The 25,522-nt window shown below is 36.1% G+C and overlaps 1 protein-coding gene across 1 annotated transcript in view; it reads right to left on the bottom strand.

Moving 5' to 3' along the window:
• ZDHHC15 (zDHHC palmitoyltransferase 15) overlaps nt 1–25,522 on the bottom strand; it is a 98,422-nt gene that overhangs the window by 56,318 nt on the left and 16,582 nt on the right. Inside the window, exons 2-3 of the mRNA XM_004442196.3 lie at nt 19,932–19,958; nt 5,881–5,975 (exon numbers count right to left, since the gene is read on the bottom strand). Coding sequence (XP_004442253.2) covers nt 5,881–5,975; nt 19,932–19,958 — 122 coding nt within the window. The remainder of the gene's footprint in view (nt 1–5,880; nt 5,976–19,931; nt 19,959–25,522) is intronic.

Genomic DNA, 25,522 nt, shown 5'->3' with positions numbered 1-25,522 from the left:
ATTCTTCTTTAAATGTTTGATAGAATTTACCTGTGAAACCATCTGGTCCTGGGCTTTTCTTTGTTGATAGATTTTTGATTAATATAATCTCTTTACTTATTATAGATAGATTCGGGTTTTTCATTTCTTCTTGATTTAGTTTTAGCAGTTTGTGTGTTTCTAGGAATTTGGCCATTTCATCTAGGTTATCTAATTTGTTGGCACACAATTCTTCATACTATTTTCTTATAATTCTTTCTGTTTCTGTAAGGTCTATAGTAATGTCCCACTTTCATTTCTGATATTAGTAATTTGTGTCTTCTCTCTCTCCCTTTCTTTTTGTAAGTCTAGCTAAAGGTTTGCCAATTTTGTTGATCTTTTCAAAGTCCTTTTTGTTTTATTATCCTATTGTTTCCTATTCCCTATTTAGTTTATCTCTGCTCTAATCCTTATTATTTACTTCTGCTAACTTTGGGGTTAGATTGCTCTTCGTCCTCTGATTCTTTAAGGTGTAAAGAATATTGAATTGATATATTAGTTCTTTTATAATCTGTTTATAGCTATAAATTTTCCTCTGAGCACTGCTTTATTGCATTCCATAATTTTCGGTATGTTGCTTTTCATTTTCATTCATCTCAAAGTATTTTTAAAGTATTTTTTAATTTCCCTTGTGATTTCTTATTTAATTCATTGGTTGTTTAAGAGTGTGTTGTTCAATTCCACATATTTGTGAATTTATAGTTTTCCTTCAGTTACTGATTTCTAGTTTTACTCCACTGAAGTCAGAGAAGATTCTTTATATGATTTCAAATCTTTTAAATTTATTGAGACTTGTTTTGTGGCCTAACATATGGTCTATACTGCAAAATGTTCCATGTGCACAGGAGAAGAATGTGTACTTTGCTGTTTTTGGGTGGAGTGTTCCATACATTTGTGTCACATCTAGTTGGTTTTATAGTGTTGCAAAACCCTACATTTCCTTATTGATCTTCTGTCTAGGTGCTCTATCCATTATTGAAAATGAACTATTAAAATATTAAAATATCCAACTATTATTGTAGAACTGTGCATTTTTTCCTTCAGTTCTGTCAGTTTTTACTTCCTACATTTTGGAGTTCTCTTGTTAGGTGTACACATGTTTGTAACTGTTACATATTATTGATGGATTGACTCTCTTATCAACATATAATGTTCATCTTTGTCTCTCTCTTTTCTCTTAGTGGATTAAATATTTTATTTTTTCCCAGCTTTACTAAGGTATGATTGCCAGATAAAAATTGTATATATTTATACAATGGAATACTCCTCAGCCATAAAAAAAGACAAAATTGTCCCATTCGCTACAGCATGGATGGACCTGAAGGGTATTATGTTAAGTGAAATAAGCCAGCCAGAGAAAGACAAACATCGTATGATTTTACTCATATGTGGAAGATAAACTAACACATGGACAGAGAGAACAGTTTGGTGGTTACCAGGGGGAAGTGTTTGGGGGGGGCACAAGGGGTGAAGGGACACATTTATATGGTGACTGAAAAATAATAATGTACCACTGAAATTTCACAATGTTATAAACTATTATGACCTGAATACAAAAATTGTATATATTTAAGATGAACAATGTGATGTTTTGATATACGTATCCATTGTGAAATGATTACCGCAATCAAACTAATTAACCTACCTCACTTCACAGTTTCGCTTTTGTTGTGGTATAAACATTTGAGATTATTCTCTTGGTACTTCAATTATACATTATTATTAATTATAGTCACTATGCTGTACATTAGGTCTCCATAACTTATTTGTCTTATAACTGAAAGTTTGTACCCTTTGACCAACATTTCCCCTAACTCCCACCCCCAGCTCCTGGTAACCAACATTCTACTCTGTTACCATGAGTTTATTTATTTATTTTTTTTGAGGAAGATTGGCTCTGAGCTAACATCTGTGCCAATCTGCCTCTATTTTGTATGTGGGTTGCCACCAGCATGGCTTGACAAGTGGTGTAGGTCTGTGCCTGGGATCCAAACCCACGAACCTGGGCCACTGAAGTGGAGCATGTGGAACTTTAACCACTCAGCCAGTGGGCTGGCCCCTTCACTTTTTTTTAAGATTCCACATATAAGTGAGATCATGTAGTATTTATCTTTCTGTTTCTGGCTTGTTTCACTTATCATAATGTATTCCAGGTACACCCATATTGTTGCAAATAGCAGTATTTCTTTATTTTTAAAGACTGAATAATATCCATTATGTATATACCATATTTTCTTTATCCATTCATCCAATGATGAACACATAGATTGTTTCCATATCTTTATGACTGTGAATAACGCTGCAATGAACACAGGAGTGTAGATATCTCTTTGAGATACAGATTTCATTTTTTTAAATATATACTCAGAAGTGGGATTGCTGGATCATATAGCAGTTCTATTTTCAATTTTTTGAGGAACCTCCATATGTTTTTCATAATGGCTGTACAAATTTACATTCACAACAACAGTGCACAAGTGTTCCCTTTCCTCCATATCCTCACCAACACTTCTGTTTTGACTTTTTCATAATAGCCATCCTGACAGGTGTGAGGTGATATCTCATTGTGGTTTTGATTTGCATTTCCATGATGATTACTGATGTTGAGCACCTTTTCATGTACCCATTGGCCATCTGTATGTCTTCTTTTGAAAAATGTCTGTTCAGGTCCTTTGCCCATTTTTAATGCGGTAATTTTTTTTGCTATTGAGTTGTATGAGTTCCATATACATTTTGGATTACAATCCCTTATCAGATATGTGGTTTGCAAATATTTTCTCCCATTCCATAGGCTGCCTTATCATTGTGTTGATTGTTTCCTTTGCTGTGCAGAAACTTTTTAGTTTGATGCAGTTCCACTTGTTTATTTTTGCTTTGTTCTGTGTGTTTTTGGTGTGAAATCCAAAAATTCATGCCAAGACCAATGTCAAGGAGTTTTCCTTTGTATTCTTCCAGGATTTTTATGGTTTCAGGTTTTATGTTTAAATTATTAATTCATTTTAATTTTTGTGAATGGTATAAGATAAAGGTCCAATTTCATTATTTTGCATGTGCATATTCAGTTTGTCCAGCAACATTTATTAAGGAGATTGTCATTTTCCCATTGTGTATTCTTGGCAACTTTGTTGAAGATTAGTTGACTGTACACACATGGGTTTATTTCTGGGCTCTTGATTCTGTTCCATTGGTCTATGTGTTCGGTTTTTTTGTCAGTATCATACTGTTTTGATTACTATAGCTTTATAATATAATTTGAAATCAGAAAGTGTGATGCTGTCAGCTTTTTTTTTCTTGCTCAAGATTGCTTTAAGTACTTGGGATATTTTGTGGTTCCAAATGAATTTTAGAATTGTTTTTTATTTCTGTAAAAAACGCCATTGGACTCTTGATAGAGATTTCATTGAATCTATAGATGGCTTTGGGTAGTATGGACATTTTAACAATATTAATTCTTCCAATCCATGAACACAGGATATTTTTCCATTTATTTGTGTGTTCCTCAATTTCTTTCATCATTGTTTTATCGTTTGCCTTATACAGATCTTTCATCTCTTTGGTTAAATTTATTCCTAAGTATTTTATTCTTTTTGATGTTATTGTAAATGAAATCGTTTTATTTACTTATTGGATAGTTTATTTTTAGGGTATAGAAATGCAACTGAGTTTTTGTTTGTTTTTTTATCCTTCAACTTGACTGAATTTGTTGATTAGTTCTAAAAGTTTTTTGGTGGAGTCTTTAGGGTTTTCTATATATAAGATCATGTCATCTGCAAACAGAAAATTTAACTACTTCCTTTCTAATTTGTATGTCTTTTATTTCTTTCTCTTGCCTAATTGCTCTAGCTAGAACTTTCAGTACTATGTTGAATAGAAGTGGTGAGGGTAGGCATCTTGTCTTGTTCCTGATCTTAGAGGAAAAGCCTTCAGATTTTCACCATTGAGTATGACAGCAGCTATGGGTTTGTCATATATGGTCTTTATTATGTTGACGTACATTTGTTCTATACCTAATTTGTTGAGAATTTTTATCACGAAAGGATGTTGAAATGTGCTAAATGCTTTTTCTGCATCTATTGAGATGAACATATGATTTTTATCCTTCATTTTGTAAATATGGTGCAGGACATTTATTGATTTACATATGTTGAAACATCCTTATATCCCAGGTATTAATCCCACTTAGCCAGGGTGAATGATCCTTTTAAAATGGTGTTGAATTTGGTTTGCTAGTATTTTGTTAAGGATTTTGCATCTATGTTCATCAGGGATATTGGCCTGTAATTTTCTTTTCTTGTAGTGTCCTTGTCTGGCTTTGGTATCATGGTAATGCTGTCCTTGTAAAATGAGTTTGAAGCATACTGTCCTCTTCAAATTTTGGAAGAATTTGAGGCTATTGGTTACCTCAGTGGCAAAAGCTGCCAGTATCCTCTGTGGAGCAAACTGCTGAGGTCCACACCAACAAACACTATGGGGTCCTCTGCTGTTAAAGCAGTGGACATTTATGGGGGCTGTTGAGTTCCTCAGTGGCAAAAGCTGCCAGGGTCTTCCACAGAGCAGGCCACTGGGGACTGCATTGGCATCCACCACATGGCTGACACTGATAGCCCCTGCCCTGTTTCTTTGTTCTTAGCCTTCTCCAGATGTCTCAGCCATGTTGATCTCCCCAGCAATCCTTTCTGTGTGGTTATTCTCCATTTTTCGTTCCACTGTGTTGTTGCAGGTTCTTAATTAGACTCTTAAGCCCTCCCAGGGCTATTTTCATTCATGCATAGCTGTCTGTTCTTTTTTTTTGGGGGGGGGACAAAAGCTGGCATCTTCTACTTTGTCATCTTTCTGACATCATTCAGCAAGGTCTTTTTCTTTTTTGTATCTTGCGACAGTTTTTGGCTTAAAGCTTCTTTCATGTGATATTAGTATAGCTAGCCTTGCTCTCTTTTGATTAATATTCGCTTGGAATAACTTTTTCCATCCTTTCACTTTTGACCTATTTATGTCTTTGGTTCTAAAGTGAGTCATTTGTAGACAATATAAAGATAGATGATAATGTGTACACATTATACCAATGTCTGCCTTTTGACTGGATAGTTTAATCCATTTATATTTCAAATAATTACTCATAAGAAAGGACTTCTGCCATTTTGCTATTTATTTTCTATATATCCTTTATCTCTTATATCCCTCAATTATTGCATTACTGTTTTCCTCTCTAATTTCATTTTTTGTGTGCGCCATTTTGATTCCATAAATGGGAAAATTTAAACCAGTATTTTTCTTAATGTTTGGAGGCTGTTAAAATCTCTTCCATTTTTTTTTTTTTACTTCAGAACCTAATCTGTAGGTTCTGAAGTAAAAAATATGTGACAGTAGTCACATATTATAAATGCCTGATATGATTAAAAATTCTTTGATCAACCCTCCCAAATATTGCATGGAACACTTTGATTCAAGGGAACACAGTTGGAAAATTATCAATTTAACAACTGTAATTTTTTCCTAGGAGTTGTCTTGCAGAGTCTCGCTGGGTTCTAAAATAATATAGTTTCATAGAGTTGAACTAGATGAGTCCTCAGAATTCAAGTGGGTTCTTGTTTCTCTAATTATATCACCAATGCAGGCAGTGGTTTCCTAGTCTTAAAGATATCCATGGCTGGCGATTTCACAAACTCCTTCAATAGACTATCCTACCCTTAATTTACCTTTATCTCTGAGTCCTTTTTAAGATTATCTTGAATATATCTTTTGTAATGGAAGGTTATTTGCTCCTGTTTTTGCCCTCTTCTTGCCCTACTGGCATTTCTACTTTCTTCTGTTTTTAGCCTTTATGAAGTATCCTTACCTTTTGAAGTTTGAAGTATATCTTACCTTTTGGTTTGGCTGTTGTGGGAGTGTAAAAATAGACTTCCAATAGGTCCAGGTAAAGAACACAAAGATGGCATGGTAGAATATGAGGTAGATAACTGAAATTGAAGAAAAAAAATCAGTGTTTATATTATCTTTTTGTCCATTTCTAAGAGTTCAGGAAGACATAAAATGCTCAACAACAAATTTCTATTTCGTTTTCCTATTACCAAGTATTTTCTAGTATTATAATGAAATATTAATTCTTACCTTTTTCCTAAGCAGTGACAGAAACAAGTTATAATGCCAAATTTTGAACCAGAGACTTTGTGGAAGTTGCATGTTTTAAAAGTTGCCATGTGATTCTGAGAGTAAAGTGAAAATGTCCTTTATGACAATGTGGGTGAAGCTACCGTAGCCAATTGTCATTATCTCTATCACTGTGGGTGCTGCAGGATGATAATGATAGTATTTGCACAGCACTACAGAGTTTACAACATGCTTTCATAATATTATCTCATTATATTTTGTAAATAACTTCATGAGATACGTAATAGGATAGGATAGTTGATTAACTATCAAGGGTAGTTTATTATCCAAAGTCATACAGCTACTATATAATACAGCCAGGTCTTAAAGACAAAACTTCTGACTCTAAATCACAAATTCTTTTCAGTAGCCCCAAAGACTACACACTTTTGAAATGTGAGTTGTACCTTTGAGACAGTTGTAAAAGTGGCTCCCCACTGCTTTTCTTTTTATACTGTTTGCCTCCTAGATAACTCTTCTGATATGAGAAATTTCAGTATTCTCCACAGAGTTCATTACAAGACTGAAAGTCAGTTTACTGTTTCATTGTGAGTCTTTGCATGGGAAGATCTTATTACTTTAATCCATCAGAAAGACTGAAGGGAATGAGGTGACTCAAGACCAAGTTAATAGGGCTGAGCCTCTCATATATATACGGCTGAACTGAAAAAAGCTGCAATCTCTTGGCCCAGTGCTCCCAGCCCTATGGTATAAGACCTCTTTTTACGTGCTTGATTTGTGTAATTCAGAATTCCCATTTTCAAATTCAAGCAATATAAAGTAAAATATAAAGGTTCATTCCACACATACATCTAACCTCCCATCTCCCCCTCCTAAGGCATAATACCTATTTGGTGTGTATCATTCCAGATATCCTCATTTTTATATGTTTATATAAAATATATAACTATATCAACACTATACATATGGAATTTTTATAGTATTTAAAAATTTTTCATTGTATTTTTTTTTTGAAAGCTAGTATATTCACAAGGTTCAAAATTTGAAGGTATAAAATAGTACACAGTAAAAAGTTTCCCTTCTATCCCTGTCCCTCAGCCACCCAGTTTCCCTCCCTGGAAGCAACAAATGTCACAGTGTCATGAATTTATTCTGTACCCTTTCAGATTTTATACACATAAAAGCACCAAAACAGTGTGCTTTTTCACACAAATAGCAGTATTCTATACACACTGCACCTTATTTCTTTTTCACTTGTTATAAGTTGGAGATCATTCCACTTATAACTTGGAGAGAGTGAGCTTCCGCACTCTCCTTTTAAAAAGTTGCATGGGATTCCATTGAATGAATGTACCGTAATTTATTTAACCACACTGTCTCTGATGAAAACTTAAATCTTCCCTCTGCTTTTGCTAATACAAATAATGCTATAACGAATAACTTTATATATATGTTATTGGCACATGTACTAAAAGTGTCTATAGGATCAACTCCCTGAAGTGGGATTGCTAGGCCCAAACATAGACCTTTTGGTAGATATTGCCATTTTAAAAGTTTTATTTACTTTACAGTCTCATCAGCAATGAATGAGAGTGACTCTTCCTCCACAACCTGGCCCTCGTGAAGCGTTATTAGAATTTTCGATCCTAGGCAAGATTTTTAAATGTTTCTTTATGTGTTATCTTTTGCTATGTTTTGTTTCTTTGATTTTATGTGGTTTATATGGGGAAGATTCCATGACTATCAAGTTAGAAAGGACATATGTTAACTGCTGTTCCTTCAGTATGGAATGGGAGTGCGGAATTTTTGGTTGCAAAGAAATTAGGAGAAAATAATTTCATGTTTATCCTCCCATTGCGCACTTCAAAGGTAATAAGTTTCAGCAATTTGGATCACCTGAATGGTGAGAACTAAGCTCTTACACTTGGTAGTACTTTAAGGGTGTTTATTTTTGTTCCAATGATTGAGATAGGAAGTGGGACTTGAACTTCTTCCAGGTCATACTACAAATTAACAACTGGTTTAATCATGGAACTGAAAACAGCTAGCTCCCATTCCTGTATTCCAAGGTTTCATAGAAGTTATAAGTATATTTTTATAAAGGGTGGAAAATGAGAGATTATGAGGTTAAATGACTAAGTCAAAGTCATTCAGTAGATTGGTAGAATAGGGACTATACTATAGATTTCATAAAAATCTTAGAGTTGGGTGAGAACACAGAGATCATCTAGTTCAACCTCCTCATGTTATACACAGATAAAATATACATTTTATACACAGAGAGGGTAAATGACTTGATCAGGGTTACCCAGCAAAGTTACGGAAGCAATGGAACCAGAATCCAGGTTTCCTCACTTCCAGTCCAGAGCTCTTTTCTTTAGAGCAGTGGTTCTCAAATTTCAATGTGCATCAAAATCACCTTGGGAGACTATTAGAATGCAGATTCTTAAGCTCTACACCAAATATCCTGAATCAGCGGTCTGAGATGGAGTCCAAGAATTTAGAAACTCCCCCAGGTGATTCTGAGGCAGACGGACCATGAGAAACAGGGCCATTTGGTTGTTCAGTCTACCAACCCAAGGAGGAAGCTCCGCTCCAACATCCTTGGCAGGGAATTACCACATCTCTGCCACACTTCACTCTGCAGTGAGTATTATTGAATTATGGATAGGCCCCACGATTCTCAATTTTATGTTTCTCTCTATATATATGATGCTCGTAAGCCATGGTCCCAAATGTGTGGAAGTCCATTCTTTTTCTGCCTTAAAGAATGAGCAACATATTTTTTTATAATTAATTATTTTATACCTAGAATAATCATCCTTATATACTGCAGGGACACTGAGTCTTTTTTTGTGTGTGTGAGGAAGATTAGCCCTGGTCTAACATCCGATGCCAATCCTCCCCTTTTTGCTGAGGAAGATTGGCTCTGGGCTAACATGTGTGCCCATCTTCCTCTACTTTATATGGGACGCTGCCACAGCATGGCTTGACAAGCGGTGCATCAGTCCGCACCTGGGATCTGAACCTGTGAATACCCGGCTGCCAAAGCAGAGCATGTGAACTTGACTGCTATGCCACCGGGCTGGCCCCTGAGACTTTCTTTTTAAGTGTGACACTCTAGTGAGTGTTCAGGTCACTAGAGAAATCAAACAGCTTATGAACTGTATCCCTGTACTGTCACTACTCATTAACATTAGAATGAAATGGGAAAACATCTTTTATTTTTGGTGAGGGAGATTGGCTCAGAGCTAACATCTGTTGCCAATCTTCCTCTTTTTGCTTGAGGAAGACTGCCTGAGCTAATATCTGTGCCAATCTCCTATTTTGTATGTGGGACGCCACCACAGCATGGTTTGATGAGCAGTGTGTAGGTGCGTGCCTGGGATCTGAACCTATGAACCCTGGGCCGCGGAAGTGGAGCACGCAAACTTAACCACTACACCACTGGGCGGCCCCGGAAAACATCTTTTTTAAGCAAAAAGGCACAGTAAAGCCCTTCGCTTATCTGGTAGTGATCACAATCATGGGGCATCAGAAGCTGCTGGAGCTGTGATTACCACATGAAAGCCAAAAGCCTTTCAAGTTTTTTTTTTTTTTTTCCTTCCACAATGTGCAAAGGTTTTCAGAAGCAGAAATCAGACATAAGGAACATGACCAGCTGCCAAAGAAAAATCCACCTAAGCATGCAGTTGTAACGAATTCAGTCACTGTGTTGCAATGGCAATATCCCATTAAGGGAAGAGCTTCTGAAATGAGAATGACTACTTGAGACTTTCCTGAAATAATGATTCATAAATACTTTGATAAAAATTATAGAATCTGAAACTACATGGTGAAAGTAGCAGAAAGTTGCTATTAGCAAAATCTTTGGCCAGTAGGATGCTTTTCCTAGGTGTTGCTTCCAGGAACTAATGGGAAGTCAGTGATTTTCTTTGTATATGTGTGTGTGCACATGCATACCATTCTTGTGTGAATAATAATGAATGCAGCAAGATGAGCACCAAAATGGGGAACAGAGAAAATAATGAAGCTTGACTACATATTCAGACACATAAAGGCTAAAGCTGTTACTGGGGCAATTATATAACAAACCTCTTTTCTTACGAAGCTATTTTTGGAAACTATGTATAGTTTAAAAAGACATTGTTTTCTGTAATATCTTTTATATCAATTGATGACTAAAAGCAATTGAGTTGGCAAAGGGGGTAATGGGGAGAGGAGTGTACCTTTTAACTACATACTATAATTCAAACAGGAACTGCAGCTGTAGCTTCAGCAATTGAAAGAGTCCTCACTGAAATCCCCATTTTGGCTCAACATAGAAATCCCCAGAATATGATCAGGGCAAATTTGTCAGCTGGATAGTTATTTCTCCTTTTGAGTAGGACACCTAGCAACGACGTATTGACTCCAATATTTGAGTTCACTGACTTACTTTACTTTCACTGTCTTAAAAGTCCTAACACAGAGCTGGACCTTGTCTCTTAGCTATTTAAAGGAGTATTTGGAGAGAACGGGGTTAGAGGCTCATAGGTTGTAACTAAGGAGCTAAGGATAGTTCATGAGAATATAAGAATTATTCAAGAGTTGTTTCCATGATTTAGCTACCCTCTAGAAGAATACAACATTTTGTCAAGAGTTATTCCAAGGTTTAGCCAGCTACCCTCTAGGAGTCTCTCTGATGGTGGGATCAAATTCTAGTGCCAACATATGGCATCATCTTTTGAAACAGCAAGGTTTTCCTTATTGATATAAACTTTAAAAGTTAGGGTTGTCTCCCAAGTATCCTAATTTCCCTTAATTATCCATTAGGCATCTACCACTTATCAATTTATATAAACCTTTTATGAACTGGTTATATCTTTAGTCTATACCAATTCTGGGGGGTAATGAGTCTCATAAGTTTGCCAGTCACTGTGCAAAGCAGGGCTTAGTTTTAGTTGTCTTAAATATAGTATTTTTCAGTTTCAAAGAGCTTTCTAGTCCCAGTGTATTGAGATTTGGTAAACAACACGAAGTTAACAAAATATATAGTCTTCATATATTTATGAACTTGGATTATAGCCTCTTTCAGTTTTTGTTTTTCCATGCTGAAGAGGCCTCTCTTTTTGGTCTGCTTCAGGCATTGAGATATCGTGCAAAATACAATGGATTTGGAATCAGATGACCTGGATTTGAACCCTGGATATGCAATTTAATAACTGTGTGTCCTTTAGAAGTTGGTTAACCTCGCTAATCTTATCACATGTGTATACACACACACACATACACAATGATGACAACAACAACCACCTTGTCAGGTTGATAGTTCTCTTCCTCTCCCTTCCTCTTAAATTTTAATGATTTGTTTTCTGAGATATGGTGGTAAAAATTACACTGATTTCAGGGGCAGACACACCATGGCTTCATTCAAAAACAGGGAAAATGGTTTGTTTCCAGTCCTCTTCTTGACAATGTCTACTTAACATTTCATTGATTCACTGATCTTAGGGGTAAAGAAGCACACAGGGCAACATCCTTTGGGGAATAATCTTTGGCTACTTTCCTGGTTTAAAACGGATAGCTGAGATATTATAATTCTGTATGTATCATTTGGATTAAGTACAGCCTAATGCCCCCATGTTGTCAGGAATACTCACAGAGGACACCAAAGCAGAACAGAGAATCTCTCTGGTCTATACAGTGGCTAGGGATTTGTGAGCCAATTTTTCACTGTCTGGGAAAGTGGCGGGGATTATCACAATCCCAGCTTGGTTCCCTCAGAATGTATTTCCTTTTGTTGATGCAACCAATAAATCTTCTACCTCACTAATATGATGTTGACTTGATTTATTTTAATGTTATAAAATTTTAGATTTGGAAGAGTCCTTAGATGCCATTTGGTCCAAGAGTCTCCAAGATGCATAAATCTGCTTTGCATTATCCCTATCAAGTGCTTACGCAGCTTTAGTTTGAACACCTGAAGTAATGGGAAACTTATCAACTCTTGAGGCATTGCATTCTATTGTTGGTTAACTCTGATCGTTAGACACATCTTCCTCATATTAAGCAGCAATATGCCTCCTGGTAACTCTCTCCCGTTGATCCTAATTTTGCTCCCTGGAGAGGCATCATATTTGCTTAAAAATAAAGAGACTTGTATCTGCACATGTAAAGATCTCTTACAATTCAAAAATAAGACAAACAATTCAACAAAAATAGGCAGAAGACTTAGACACTTCATAAAAAAAGATTTACAGATGGCAAACAAGCACATGAAAAGATCTTTATCATTAGTCATTACAGAAGTGCAAATTAAAACCACAAGGAAATACCACTTCATACACAATAAAATGGTTAAAAAAACCTGGCAACACCAAGTGACAGTGAAGATGTAGAGCAATTGGAATCTCATATATCACTGATGGAGATTTAAAATGGTAAAACTGCTTTGGAAAACAGTTTGGCAGTTTCTTAAAAAGTTAAACATACAATTACCTTACAACTCAGCAAAAATTCTCCTAGATATTTACTCAAGAGAAATAAAAACATACATTTCCATGAAGGCCTGCAATGGATATTCTTATCAGCTTTATTTATAATAGCCAAAAATTGGAAACATCCCAAATGCTCATCAACTGGTAAATAAATAAGCAAATTGTGGTACATCTATAACATAGGATACTACTCAGCAATAAAATGGAACAAACTACTCATACACACACTCACATGGATGAATCTTAAATGTATATTGCTAAGTGAAAGAAGCCAGATACAACGGACTACGTATTGTATGATTCAATTTATATGACATCCTGAAAAAGGTAAAACTATAGGTACAGAAAACAGATCAGTGGTTTCCAGGGCGGAGAGTAAGAGGACTGCTTGCAAATGGGGCAGAGGGAATATTCTGAGTAATGTAAATATTGTATATCTTGATGGTAGTAGTGCTTACATCACTGTATACATTTGTTAAAACTCATCAACCTGTACATTTACAAAGGATAGTTCTTACCGTATGTAAATTTTATGCCAATAAGCCTGACAAAAACAAAAAACAAGGAGATCTAAGAAAGGACCTTCTCCGGAGGTAAAGCAGTGCAGCCACAAACCAAGAACAAATGCAGTCACGGGAAACTGGAAGAGACAAGATTAGGAATCTCCCCTTGAGCCTCTAGAGGGAGCATGGCCTGCCGACACCTTGATTTCAGACTTCTTCCCTCCAGAATCATGAGAGAATACATTTCTGTTGTTTTATGCCACCATGTTCATGGTAATTTGTCATGGCAGCCCTAACAAACTAATACACTCTCCACATTCAGTTTTTTCATCCATAAATTGGCATATGATAATACTTATGTCATAGGGCTGTAATGAGAATTAAATGAATCAATACACCTAAGGCACATTACAGCAATAGCTGGCATGTAATAGGTGCACTTGAAATAGTATTTATTATGACTCTTTAATAGTTAGGTGACCTTAGTTATCTTTGAGCCTCCAGTCCCATTACCTGTTAACTGGTAATAATAAAAACACTTAGTCTAACAGACTCAAAATAAATAAATAGGTAATAAAAATGGGCTTTTTCCTTTGATGTCTTTTCATCTTAGATTTTCTAACATTTAGCATAGTAGATAGCTATTTATTCTGACTTTCCAGCCTAATATTTTTATTTTCCTCATAGTCATATTTATTTATTTATTTTGAGGTAACTTTGGTTTATGACATTATATAAGTTTCAGGTGTACAACATTATAATTTGACATCTGTATACTCTGCAGCATCCTCATAGCCATATTTAAATGTGTTGGGAGTTATAGGTTATATGATTGACAGCAGTGTCGATAGATACACAGCTAGGGTAGAAAGCAAAATCATGACTCTGAAACCTAGCACTGGTTGTACTCTGGCTGATCTTTCCTCACACATATAGATCTCATCATTTTGGCTCCATATATGCCCCAACAAGCGGTAACCCAATACAAGTGAGGGGTTCTGGGAGTCATATTGGGAAGGGCACAAGAGCATGGAAGTTCCAGCCCAGCCCACTGGGGAGGGATGAACTGAAGCATGGGAGAGTCATAGCTTTGAAATGGTACATTTAGATATAGCAATATCAAAGAGATTTGTCAAAATGTAAAGGAGCCAAATCACTTTTTAAAAGATTTACCAAGTGGTATGTACAATAGACACCACTGACTCTTACCTCATCCTTAACCCCTGCAGTAATTACAAAGGACCTACACTTTCTACTTTATCCATTTCTATATTGTTTGCATTTTATCAGGTTATATTACTTTCATAATAATAAAGTTTTATTTTGTAAATTCATTATTCGGGAATGGTTAAATAAATCATAGTATATGCATACTATAAAAAACCCTGAGATCACTAAAAAAATGAAATACATTTGTATATACTAACATGGAAAGACATCTATGATATATTATTAAGTGAAAAAAGTAAGTCATAGAATAATATGCACAGTATCACCCAGTTAATAAAACAACCAAGCCCATAAAAATATACACTTTCATACTCATGTTTGTAACTAAATACAGAAGAAAACATCTAGAAGGATACAAATCAAAGTAAATATAGTAGTTATCTGTGAATAGTGATAGGAGAGTGGGCAATGTGAGGAGGATTTTAATGTTTCATTTTATATATTTTTGTATTGTTTCAATTGCCAATAAGAATTATTTTATTACAAAATATGATTATTAATAATTATATTAATAATTAATATTAATAATTATAAATATTATTATTATATTAATATAACTTTTTTAGCAGTGAGTTAGCCTCTAAAGAGAGCTTTTGTCTGCTCTCCCAAATCCTCATTATAAAGTAATTTTATAATAATAAATATAACATAGTGTATTAAGAGCACTGGGATAACTACTCAAAACCTAATTGAGGATTTCCTATACAGTCTGGAGGTGAGTAAAAAAGATCATACTGTGGCCCCAAATTTTTCCTCCCAGGGGCCTCTCACCCTCCTGGTGTCTAATACATCACCAATAAATTAAAGTTAGTATAATCAAGAAGCCAACACAAAGCAGATATTTCTATGCTCTGAATTTTCAAATGGAAATCTGAATAAGCTCTTGTCTTAGTTTGCTAGGGCTGCCATAACAAAGTATCACAGACTGACTGGTTTAAACAACAGAAATTTACTTTCTCATAATTTTGGAGACTCCAAGTCCAAGATCAAGGTGTCAGCAGGGTTGGTTTCTTCTGAGGCCTCTCTTGGTTTGTAGATGTCCATCTTCCTGTGTCTTCACATGGTCTTCCCTCTGTGTGTGTCTGTGTCCTAATCTCCTCTTCTTATAAGGACACCAGTCATATTGAGTAGGGCCTACCCTAGTGACCTCATTTTAACCTAAGTACCTCTTTAAAGACCCTACCTGCAAATACAGTCACATTCTGAAGTACTGGGTGTTAGGATTTTAACATATGAATTTGGGGAGGACACAATTCAGCCCACAACAGTTCTATTATTTAGAAATTACATTTATTTCTAAAAAGGTAAATAATTACAACCATTTTTAACTTGAAAGGAGAAACCAGAGAATTCAGTATGTAAACAATTCAAAATGCAAGTGAATTCTCAGAGAATTAAACTTATGTTTAAAATGATTAATGGCCCTTTTGAAGATGAAAAACTGAAGTCAATACATTACTCTTGATTATATGTGGACTGTCTGACAGATTGTGCCTAATCTCATTCCTAAATTCATGTTTTAGCCTCCCCCATCCTTGGACCCTACTAAATTTCTAACCTCCAATTCATCTCAGATCCTCACTTCAGGGGTAGAGGAGGAAAGATCTTCCAGTCAAGATCTTCAAAATGCAGACAGTATGATGCTGAATGAGATCATCTATGCAAAACATTCTAGTGAAAGCAAAATAAATACATTATTATTATGTTTTTCAGTATGATCTATGGAAGAAGATATGGACTCATGTCTTAAAAAAAGAATTTTTGAGTCCTATATAATCAAGAATGACATAATATATAATATTCTGGACTATGGTTCATATGCTCTGGGCTTTAGTCCTTTCTGTGCACTAGAATCAGCATGACTAGGGCAACATATTTTACTTCTTTGGGTCTCAGTTATTCTACTTACAAAATACAAGTGCATGGATTTTAACAATATATTTACAAGGATAGTAGGAGGAATCAGGAACAGTCCTGAAATGTGTCATGCTTCTTAGAAGAAAGATCTTTTAGGTCTTTTCCAATGTTAATAACAACAACAATAATAGTTATTTTGTACTATTTTGTATAATTCTGTATAATTTTTTGCACTCATCATATGCCAAGCACTGCCAAGAGACTTACGTACATCATCTCATTTAGTGCTCCAAACGACCATAAAAGGTAGGTATTCTTATCCCCATTTTACAAAGTAAGAAAGTGAAACTTAGTGAGGTTAAGTTCCCCAAGGTCAATATATACAGTAAGTGGTAAAATCAAGATTTGATCCTTGGTACATCTGACACCAAAGTCTATGCTTATTTTCTACTGTTACAATGCTCTTTTAACTGCATTAGAAATTAAAATTTATCAGGTATCGTATTAGTTTCCTAGGGCTGTCATAACAAATTACCACAAAGTGGGTGGCTTAAAACAACAGAAATTTATTATCTCAGTTCTGGAGGCTAGAAGTCTGAAATTAAGGTATAGGCAAGGTCGTGCTCTCTCTGAAGGCTCCAGAGGAGGATCCTTCCTTGCCTCTTCCTAGCTTCTGGTGGTTCCTGGCAATCCTTGGTGTTCCTTGGTTTGTGGCAGCATCACTCCAATCTCTGCCTCCTTCTTCACATGGCCGTCTTCTCTCCGTGTGTATCTGTGTATCCAAATTTCCCTCTTCTTAAAAGGACACTAATCTTAGGGCCAAGCCTAATCCAATATGGCCTCATCTTAACTTGGTTACATCTGCAAAGACCCTATTTCTAAATAAAGTCACATTCACAGGTTTTAGGTGGACATGAATTTTGGAGTGACACTCTTCAACCCAGTAAAGGAAACATTAAGCAGACAAGAAATGGAAAAACTTTTGCAATATGTCTGACTATGGTTTTCTTAGGCTGTGGAGACTGAATAAAAGGTTATATGACTCGAGGTTTTCATTTCTTTGCCCCTTATAGTTTCTTTGCCTATGCCAAACAATGTTCTTACTGGCAATCATATGCTATACCGTATTCTACTTTAATAGTGCAGTGTAATTTGAAATAAGTCACAGATTCACAGGGTTAGAAAGGACCTCAGATAGTCATTATGCCTATTGGTTAGCTTCTAGGCATGGCTCACTGATCCACGCCAGAGAGTTGGGTGTCTGATACTTTCTGAAAAGGAGATTTCATGGCATCTCCTAGTGACTTGTGCTAATGTTCAGAAGCTCTTTACAAGTCTAACTTTCAACTTTCTGGTTATGATCAAACCTAATTTTAGTTGATGGATTCCACTGTCTTTGAGAATCTTGACATACAGAAAATGGTACAACTGAGATTGTTAATGCTTAACATTTACAAAGCAGTTTACTGCTGTATACTTTTACTTCTGCTAGCTTACAATAAATCTGTAAGACGTTATTAAACTAGCCTCATTTTATAGTAATTGAGGTTCGGAGAAGTTGAGTTACTTACCAAAGGTCATAGAGCTAGTAAATGATGGAGCTGGAACTCCAACCCAGATCTTCTGTCCCTAAATCCTGTGCTTTGTCCCATTATACCCCACTGCAGAATAAAGAAGCAAAATCTAATCTTATTCTTTACTGTATTGATAAATTTAAGAACTATTAGGAGAAAAGTGCTTTGGAGTCACAGAATTCTAGAGTCAGAAGGGACCTTAAAAATCATACATTGCGGTTACAATCTCCTAAAGAGCTCAGATCCTGGTAATTGGACTGATGCTACTTGGAAAGCTTTGAACTGAGCTGACCTTACAAATAACACTTTACACTGGTGTGGGTGAGTTCACTGATAACACAAAGAAATGATGATATAGTACTTTGGACACCAGAAAAAAGAGCAATTGAGCATCAACTTTATGAGTAAGGAGCTCAACTAAGCAAATGAGGGAGTTGCAGACCAAAAAGTAAAAGACAAGTGCAGATTTGCTTAAGAGCATGGACTTTGAAGTCACACAGTTCTGGGTTTGAATCCTACCACTTACTAGCTAGATGACCTGGGATAAGTTACTTAACCTCTCTAAACTTCAGTTTCCCTCTCAATAAATGGACATAAGAATGTCTATATCATTGTGCTGATTCAATGTTGAAAAATGTAATATATATACAATACTCAGGAGGGTACCTGGCACGATAAATTGTAGTTTCCAATAATAATAACAATATTGCTGTCATTATTCTTATTATGCTAGAGCATCATCTAAGCCCCCACCCAACTTGTCTTGAAAGTTTATTGTGGAAAATGATATTTATTTATAATTATTTCATATATATATACATATATATATACATATATATGTATATATATATGTATATATATACAGAAAATGATCTCTGACCTTAAGAACCAGGCATAAGAATAAGAGGCAACTCACTACTTGCTATAAGGCTATAATAGTAGCAAACATTTACTGAGTCATCAGAATATGCTTACTCACCAAAGTCCTAAGTGCTTTACATGCATTAACTCATTAAATTTTCACAACTCAACAAAATAGGTAGTATTACTATTTATATTCTACACATGACTAAAATGAGCACAAGGAAGTCAAATAATTTACTAGAAAGTAGCGGAGTCAGGATTTGAATTTGGACAGTCCAGCGCCAGAATTCATACTTTGTTTTTTTTTTTTTTTAAAGATTTTATTTATTCAGCTTTTTCCCCCCAAAGCCCCAGTAGATAGTCGTATGTCATAGGTTCACATCCTTCTAGTTGCTGTACGCGGGACTCGGCCTCGCGTTGGACGGAGAAGTGGTCCCTCCGGGCGCTCCCGGGATCCGAACCCTGGCCGCCAGCATCAGAGCGCGTGCACTTAACCGCTAAGCCACAGAGCCGGCCCACAGAGTTCATACTTTTAACTACTATGGTCTACTGTCTTCCCACCACTCTGCTCTGTTGCCTCTATAGCCAACACTTCTGTTAAATGACTAATAGCATATTGGAGCTTTAAAACAGCATAAGATGAATGCTACATAGTTAATTAATTACAATAATTAATTCCCATGAAGTGAAAATAAAGGGTGGCTATATGAAGTGCCTACGTAAATACTTAAGGTAATACCTGAAAAAATAATGTAAAGCTAAAATTTTGTTAAGACTCATGCTTAGCTTACACATTTTTAAGGAAAAATGCCTCAGTCTCTTTACAATGGTAGTACAAATTGCAGACCAAGCCAAAATGGGGGTGAGGAGTGGAGAGGAGTACAGTAAATACATTGGAACTGCAATGGTGACGGACTTAACTCTTAAAAGCCCCCTGTGGGGCACTTACTCCACGTCTTGAAGAGGAGATGAATTGGGCAAAAAGGCAAGGTACCTAGGACAACAGTGATGAACCAAAAGAGAGCCTAGGGTTACTATGGCCAAGAGAGTGGTTAACTGTGCCTTTCTCTATCATAAATCCTGGTAATTTTCAATTTCTGTCGTATAGCCAAAGGGGCCACTAAAAATATATTCTGCTCTATCTCTGGGTAAGCTCCTGAAAACTGCCATCCTGAACTTTCCACTCACCTCAGTGTGTTCCTGGGAAAGTTGCTCCATTTATAGGCTTTTATGTAATTCACTTTTAGATAGAAAGAGAGAGACACTCCTGACCGATAAAATTTATAATACCCCCTTACCTTTTTCTGCTGGGCTCAAAACAGTCACTGTGAAAAGAGAAAGAAAGGTCAAAATTAGTGACATTTAAAAATATTATTTACCTAATCCATTTTTCCATAGCATCATTTTTGAGCAATTTATTCAATGGTACTTTAGGAAACCACCAGCCTGGTAAGATAAGGAAAGGCAAGGATGATTAAATTTCATCCTTTCCTATCTTTCTTCATCTTGATACTTGAGTAATTAAGAATTTTTACTCATTCAACAAATACAATTATAATCTGATTTTTTTAAAAAAACAACAAAGAGAAACACTCAAGCTATACAACATGGCAGTAAGAACGTAAAAGCTGAAAAATTAGGAGATGATTGTTTATTTTCCTAAAGTATTCCCTGTAGAACATCTTTAAATACCAAGCTTCACTTGTATATTTAGAAGTGATATAGCGTGGAGGTTGCATGTCAACTCTGAAGTCAGACTGTCTGGGTTAGAAGCCTAGTCGCACTATTTTGTGACCCTGGGCAAGTTCCTTAACTTCCCTAACAGTACCTTCCTCACAAGGTTACTTGAGAATTAAATGAGTTAATGCATGTAAATATTGTTTAGCATAATATCTAGCACAAGGTAAGTACTTAATGAATATTAATTATTATATTTTAACTAATATTTCACAGAATATCAGAACTGGAAGGGACTTCAGTGATTATCTAGTTTATCTGCCTCATTTTACAGATGGGAAAAATGGACTAGAGTAGTAGCAAATGATTTGCCCAAGGTCATAGAGCAAGTTAGTGGTAGAGTTGGGACTAGATTCCAGCCTCCAGGACTTTTTCCAGGTACTGTGCCTACCGTCCTCAATCATTCCTTGCTGGCTTATTGTGATACATACATATATAACTTTTGTTCAGAATGTCATTTGTACAAAGTGAGGCCTACCTGTCTTTACTCACCACCAACACCTGTGAGTGCTTGTACTTGGCACTAAGGTAAAGTGAAATTACAAGGCATGGATCTCAATCTTGAGAAGCTATTAAATTAAGATGTTTTTCATACACAATGATAAACACTTAAAGGTCAGGAAATGGGAAAAAAATCCAAACGGAGAAGGAGACTATATTCTAGGGGCTATTTCCTGGGGTCCTTCATCGGTCATACCTTCTCTTTCTCTGCATTTGCACGTCTATTTTTGTTGAGTCTTAAAAATGTCTCCTTTTAATGATCATTTGAATGGACTTTGTTAAAACTGTCCCATTTGTCTGTGTTAAATTTGACCAGATAATGTCCTCTTTTTCTCTAATACACTTATCTGGAGATTGATATCAACTCCTTTTTTTTTTTCTTTCCAGTTATAGAATCCTGGTTAAGAATGATTGAGGGAGTGACATCAGCATCACGGCAGAGTGAGCTCTTCCCTTAGACTCTCCCCCCTAAGATACAAAGTAAAGGACATTCATATACAAATAGAGGATATTGACACAAAATAAAAGACGTCTGAGAGACCCACACAGCCATCCCTGAAGATGAAGGTGCTGGACCCCAACGGAGGAAGTGGAAAGAGGCAAGGGGATCTCCTCTCCCTCCTTCAATGGCAGTGACCCAGGGCGCAGGACCATGCTTGTCTCAGAGAGGAGAGGCAGAGGGGTGGCCCTTCGCAAGAACACCTTCACTCTCCAAGTTCCCTCACAGCCAGTGAGAAAGCCCCACACAGAGGTGGCTAAGCTATTGCAGGGGTGTCTTCATAAAGCCAGCATCCTAAGACAGGGCAGGGCGACAATGCCCCCAGGATCACACATGAAGGCAAGCACCTCTCCCCTGGTCCAGTGTTCCAGCTCAGCTGATCGGCCAGAGCACCTGTGCAGATGATAGAAAAGCAGCAACTGTGAGGGAGTGAGCCACAGATTGCAGCATGCTCAGAATACACAGCTCTTGATCCCTACCCAATGGTGGCAGGTAGAAGCTGCAACCAGATAGTATCACTATGAGGAGGTACAAATTCACACCATCAAACAGTATGAAGAGATATATTAATATTCCAGACCAGAAGGAAAATGACAAGTACCCAGAAATCAATGCTGAAAGCACAGAAATTTATAATCTAAATGACAGAGAATTCAAAATAGCTACCATAAAAAAACTAAATGAGTTACAAGAAAATACAGAGAGACAGTTCAATGAAATCAGGAACAAAATTAATGAACAGAGGGAATTCTTCACAAAAGAGATTGAAATTATAACAAAAAACCAATCAGAAATGCTGGAGATGAAAAACACAATAGATGAGATAAATAAAAATCTGGACTCCCTGAATAACAGAGCTGATATTATGGCGGAGAGAATCAGCAGTCTGGAGGACATAAATATAGAATGTTTCAGATGGAGGAGGAGAGAGAACTAAGACTAAAAAAAATGAAGAAATTCTCTGATAAATATCTGACTCAATTATGAAATGTAACATAAGGATTATAGGTATTCCAGAAGGAGAAGAGAAGGAGAATGGAGCAGAAAGCTTGCTCAAAGAAATAAGAGCTGAGAATTTCCCAAACCTGGGTAAGGAGCTGGAAATACAAGTGAAAGAAGTTAATAGATCTCCTAACTATATGTTACTTACATATTTTATATATGTAAAAAGACTTTTTTTTTTTGCGGTGCTTTTCTTTTTTTTTTTTCTTTTGTGAGGAAGATCAGCCCTGAGCTAACATCCATGCTAATCCTCCTCTTTTGCTGAGGAAGACTGGCTCTGAGCTAATGTCTATTGCCAATCCTCCTCCTTTTGTTTCCCCCAAAGCACCAGTAGATAGCTGTATGTCATAGTTGCACATTCTTCTAGTTGCTGTATGTGGGACGTGGCCTCAGCATGGCCAGAGAAGCAGTGCATCGGTGCGCGCCCAGGATCTGAACCTGGGCCGCCAGTAGCGGAGTGTGCGCACTTAACCACTAAGCCACAGGGCCGGCCCTAAAAAGACTTTCTCCAAGGCATATACTAGTAAAGCTGGCAAAAGTCAACAAAAAAACAAAAGTCAACAAACAAAAACATTAAGGGCAGCAAGGCAGAAGAAAATAACTTACAAAGGAACCCCTATCAGGCTTTCAGCAGATTTTGCAGCAGAAACCTTACAGGCTAGGTGAGAGTGGAATGATATATTCAAAATTCTGAAAGACAAAAACTTTCAGACAAGAATACTCTATCCAGTAAAAATATCCTGAAGATAGGACAGACAAATAAAAACTTTCTCAGATAAACAAAAGCTAAGGGAGTTCATTGCCACAAGACCTTCCCTACAAGAAATGCTTAAGAAGCCCCTGATATCCGAAAAAAAAGAAAGGCATGACAAAGCCTTGAACAAGGAGATAAATAGGTAGAGAAAATGGCAGCTCTCTATCAGAACAGGCTAGCAAACACTTAACTATAAACATTAAAGATAAAGGGAAGGAAAACATCAAAATTAAATATAATCTTGTCATTTTAATCCCAAACACACAATACAAGATGGAATAAGTTGTGAGAATAATACCTTAGAAGGGGAAGAGGCAAGGGATGGAATTGGCTTAGTCTAAGCAAATAAGAGACCATCAGAAAATGGACTATCTCATCTATGAGATTTTTTATACAAACCTCTTGGTAACCACTAAAAAAAAATCAGAACACTGACACAGATGACAAATAAAGAGAAAACTAGGAAAACCATCATAAAGAACTACCAAACTGAATTGGTAGTCCAAAATATAAGGGACAACAAACAAGGGAATGACAGAACATTCCCTTGCAGAAATGAGTGATAAAATTGCAGAATTAAGCCCTCGTGTATCAATAATCACTCTAAATGTAAATGGATTGAATTCCCCAATCAAAAGACACAAGAGTGGCAGAATGGATTAAAAAACAAGACCCAAGAATACACAGCCTCCAGGAAACACATCTCAGTTCTAAAGACAAACATAGGCTCAGAGTGAAGGGATGGAAGACAATACTCCAAGCTAATGGCAAACAAAAGAAAGCAGGTGTTGCCATACTTATATCTGACGAAGTAGACTTCAAGATAAAAAAAGCAATGAGAGACAAATGGGGGCATTATATAATAATAAAAGGGACACTGCACCAAGAAGACATAACAATTATAAATATATATGCACCCAACACAGGAGCACCAAAGTACATAAAGCAACATATATTAACAAACATAAAGGGAGATATTAACAACAACACAATAATAGTAGGGGACTTTAATACCCCACGTACATCAATGGATAGATCATCCAGACAGAAAGTCAACAAGGAAATAGTGGATTTAATGAAAAAATAGACCACATGGACTTAATAGATATATATAGAAGACTCCATCTAAAAACAGCAGAATACACATTCTTCTCAAGTGCACATGGAACATTCTCAAGGACAGACCATATGTTGGGAAACAAGGCAACCTTCAATAAATTTAAGATTGAAATCATATCAAGCATATTTTCTGACCATAATGCTATGAAACTAGAAATCAAGTAGAAAAAAAAAGGTGAGGAAGGGACAAATATTTGGAGACTAAAGCATATGGTATTGAACAACCAATGGATCACTGAAGAAATTAAGGAGAAATCAAAAAATATCTGGAGACAAATGAAAATGAAAATACACCATAACAACTCAGATAGGATGTAGAAAAAGCAGACCCAAGAGGGAAATTCACAGCAATACAGGCACACCTTAACAAACAAGAAAAATCTCAAATAAGCAATCTTAAACTACACCTAACAGATTTAGAAAAAGAAGAACAAACAAAGCCTAAAGTCAGCAGAAGCAGAGAAATAATAAAAATTAGAGCAGAAATAAATGAAATTGAAACCAGAAAATAGTAGAAAGTACCAATGAAACAAAGAGCTGGTTCTTTAAGGTGATAAACAAAATTGACAAACTCTTAGCCATACTCACTAAGAAAAAAAGAGAGAAGGCTCAAATAAATAAAATTAGAAATGAAAGAGGAGAAATTATAGTGGATATCACAGAAGTACAAAGGATTATAAGAGAATACTATGAAAAACTATATGCCAACAAATTGGACAATCCAGAAGAAATGGATAAACTCTTAGACTCATACAACCTCCCAAAACTGAATCAAGACCAATCACATATAAAGAGATTGAAAAAGTAATAAAAAATCTCCCCAAAACTAAAAGTCCAAGACCAGATGGCTTCCCAGAATTCTACCAAACATTCAAAGAAGATTTCATACCTATCCTTCTCTAACTATTGCAAAAAGTTGAGGAAATTGGAACACGTACCTAAGTCATTCTACAAGGCCAACATCACCCTGATACGAAAGCCAGACAAGGATAACACAAAGAAGGAATGTTACAGGCCAATATCACTGATGAACATAGATGCAAAAATCCTCAACAAAATATTGGCCAACTGAATTTAACAATACATTAAAAAGATTATACACCATGACCAAGTGGGATTTATACCAGGGACACTGGCATAGTCCAACATCCACAAGTCAATCAATGTAATACATCATATTCACAAAGCAAGGAAGAAAAACCACATGGTCATCTCAATAGATGCAGAGAAAGCATTTGACAAGATCCAACATACATTTATGATAAAAGCTCTCAATA

The sequence above is a fragment of the Ceratotherium simum genome, chromosome X, assembly GCF_057802395.1.
Source record: "Ceratotherium simum simum isolate JZ-2026a chromosome X, ASM5780239v1, whole genome shotgun sequence".
In the NCBI taxonomy this organism is placed as follows: Eukaryota; Metazoa; Chordata; class Mammalia; order Perissodactyla; family Rhinocerotidae; genus Ceratotherium; species Ceratotherium simum.
The sequence above is the reverse complement of the archived record's forward strand: the minus strand, read 5'-3'. Positions and strand labels throughout refer to the sequence as shown.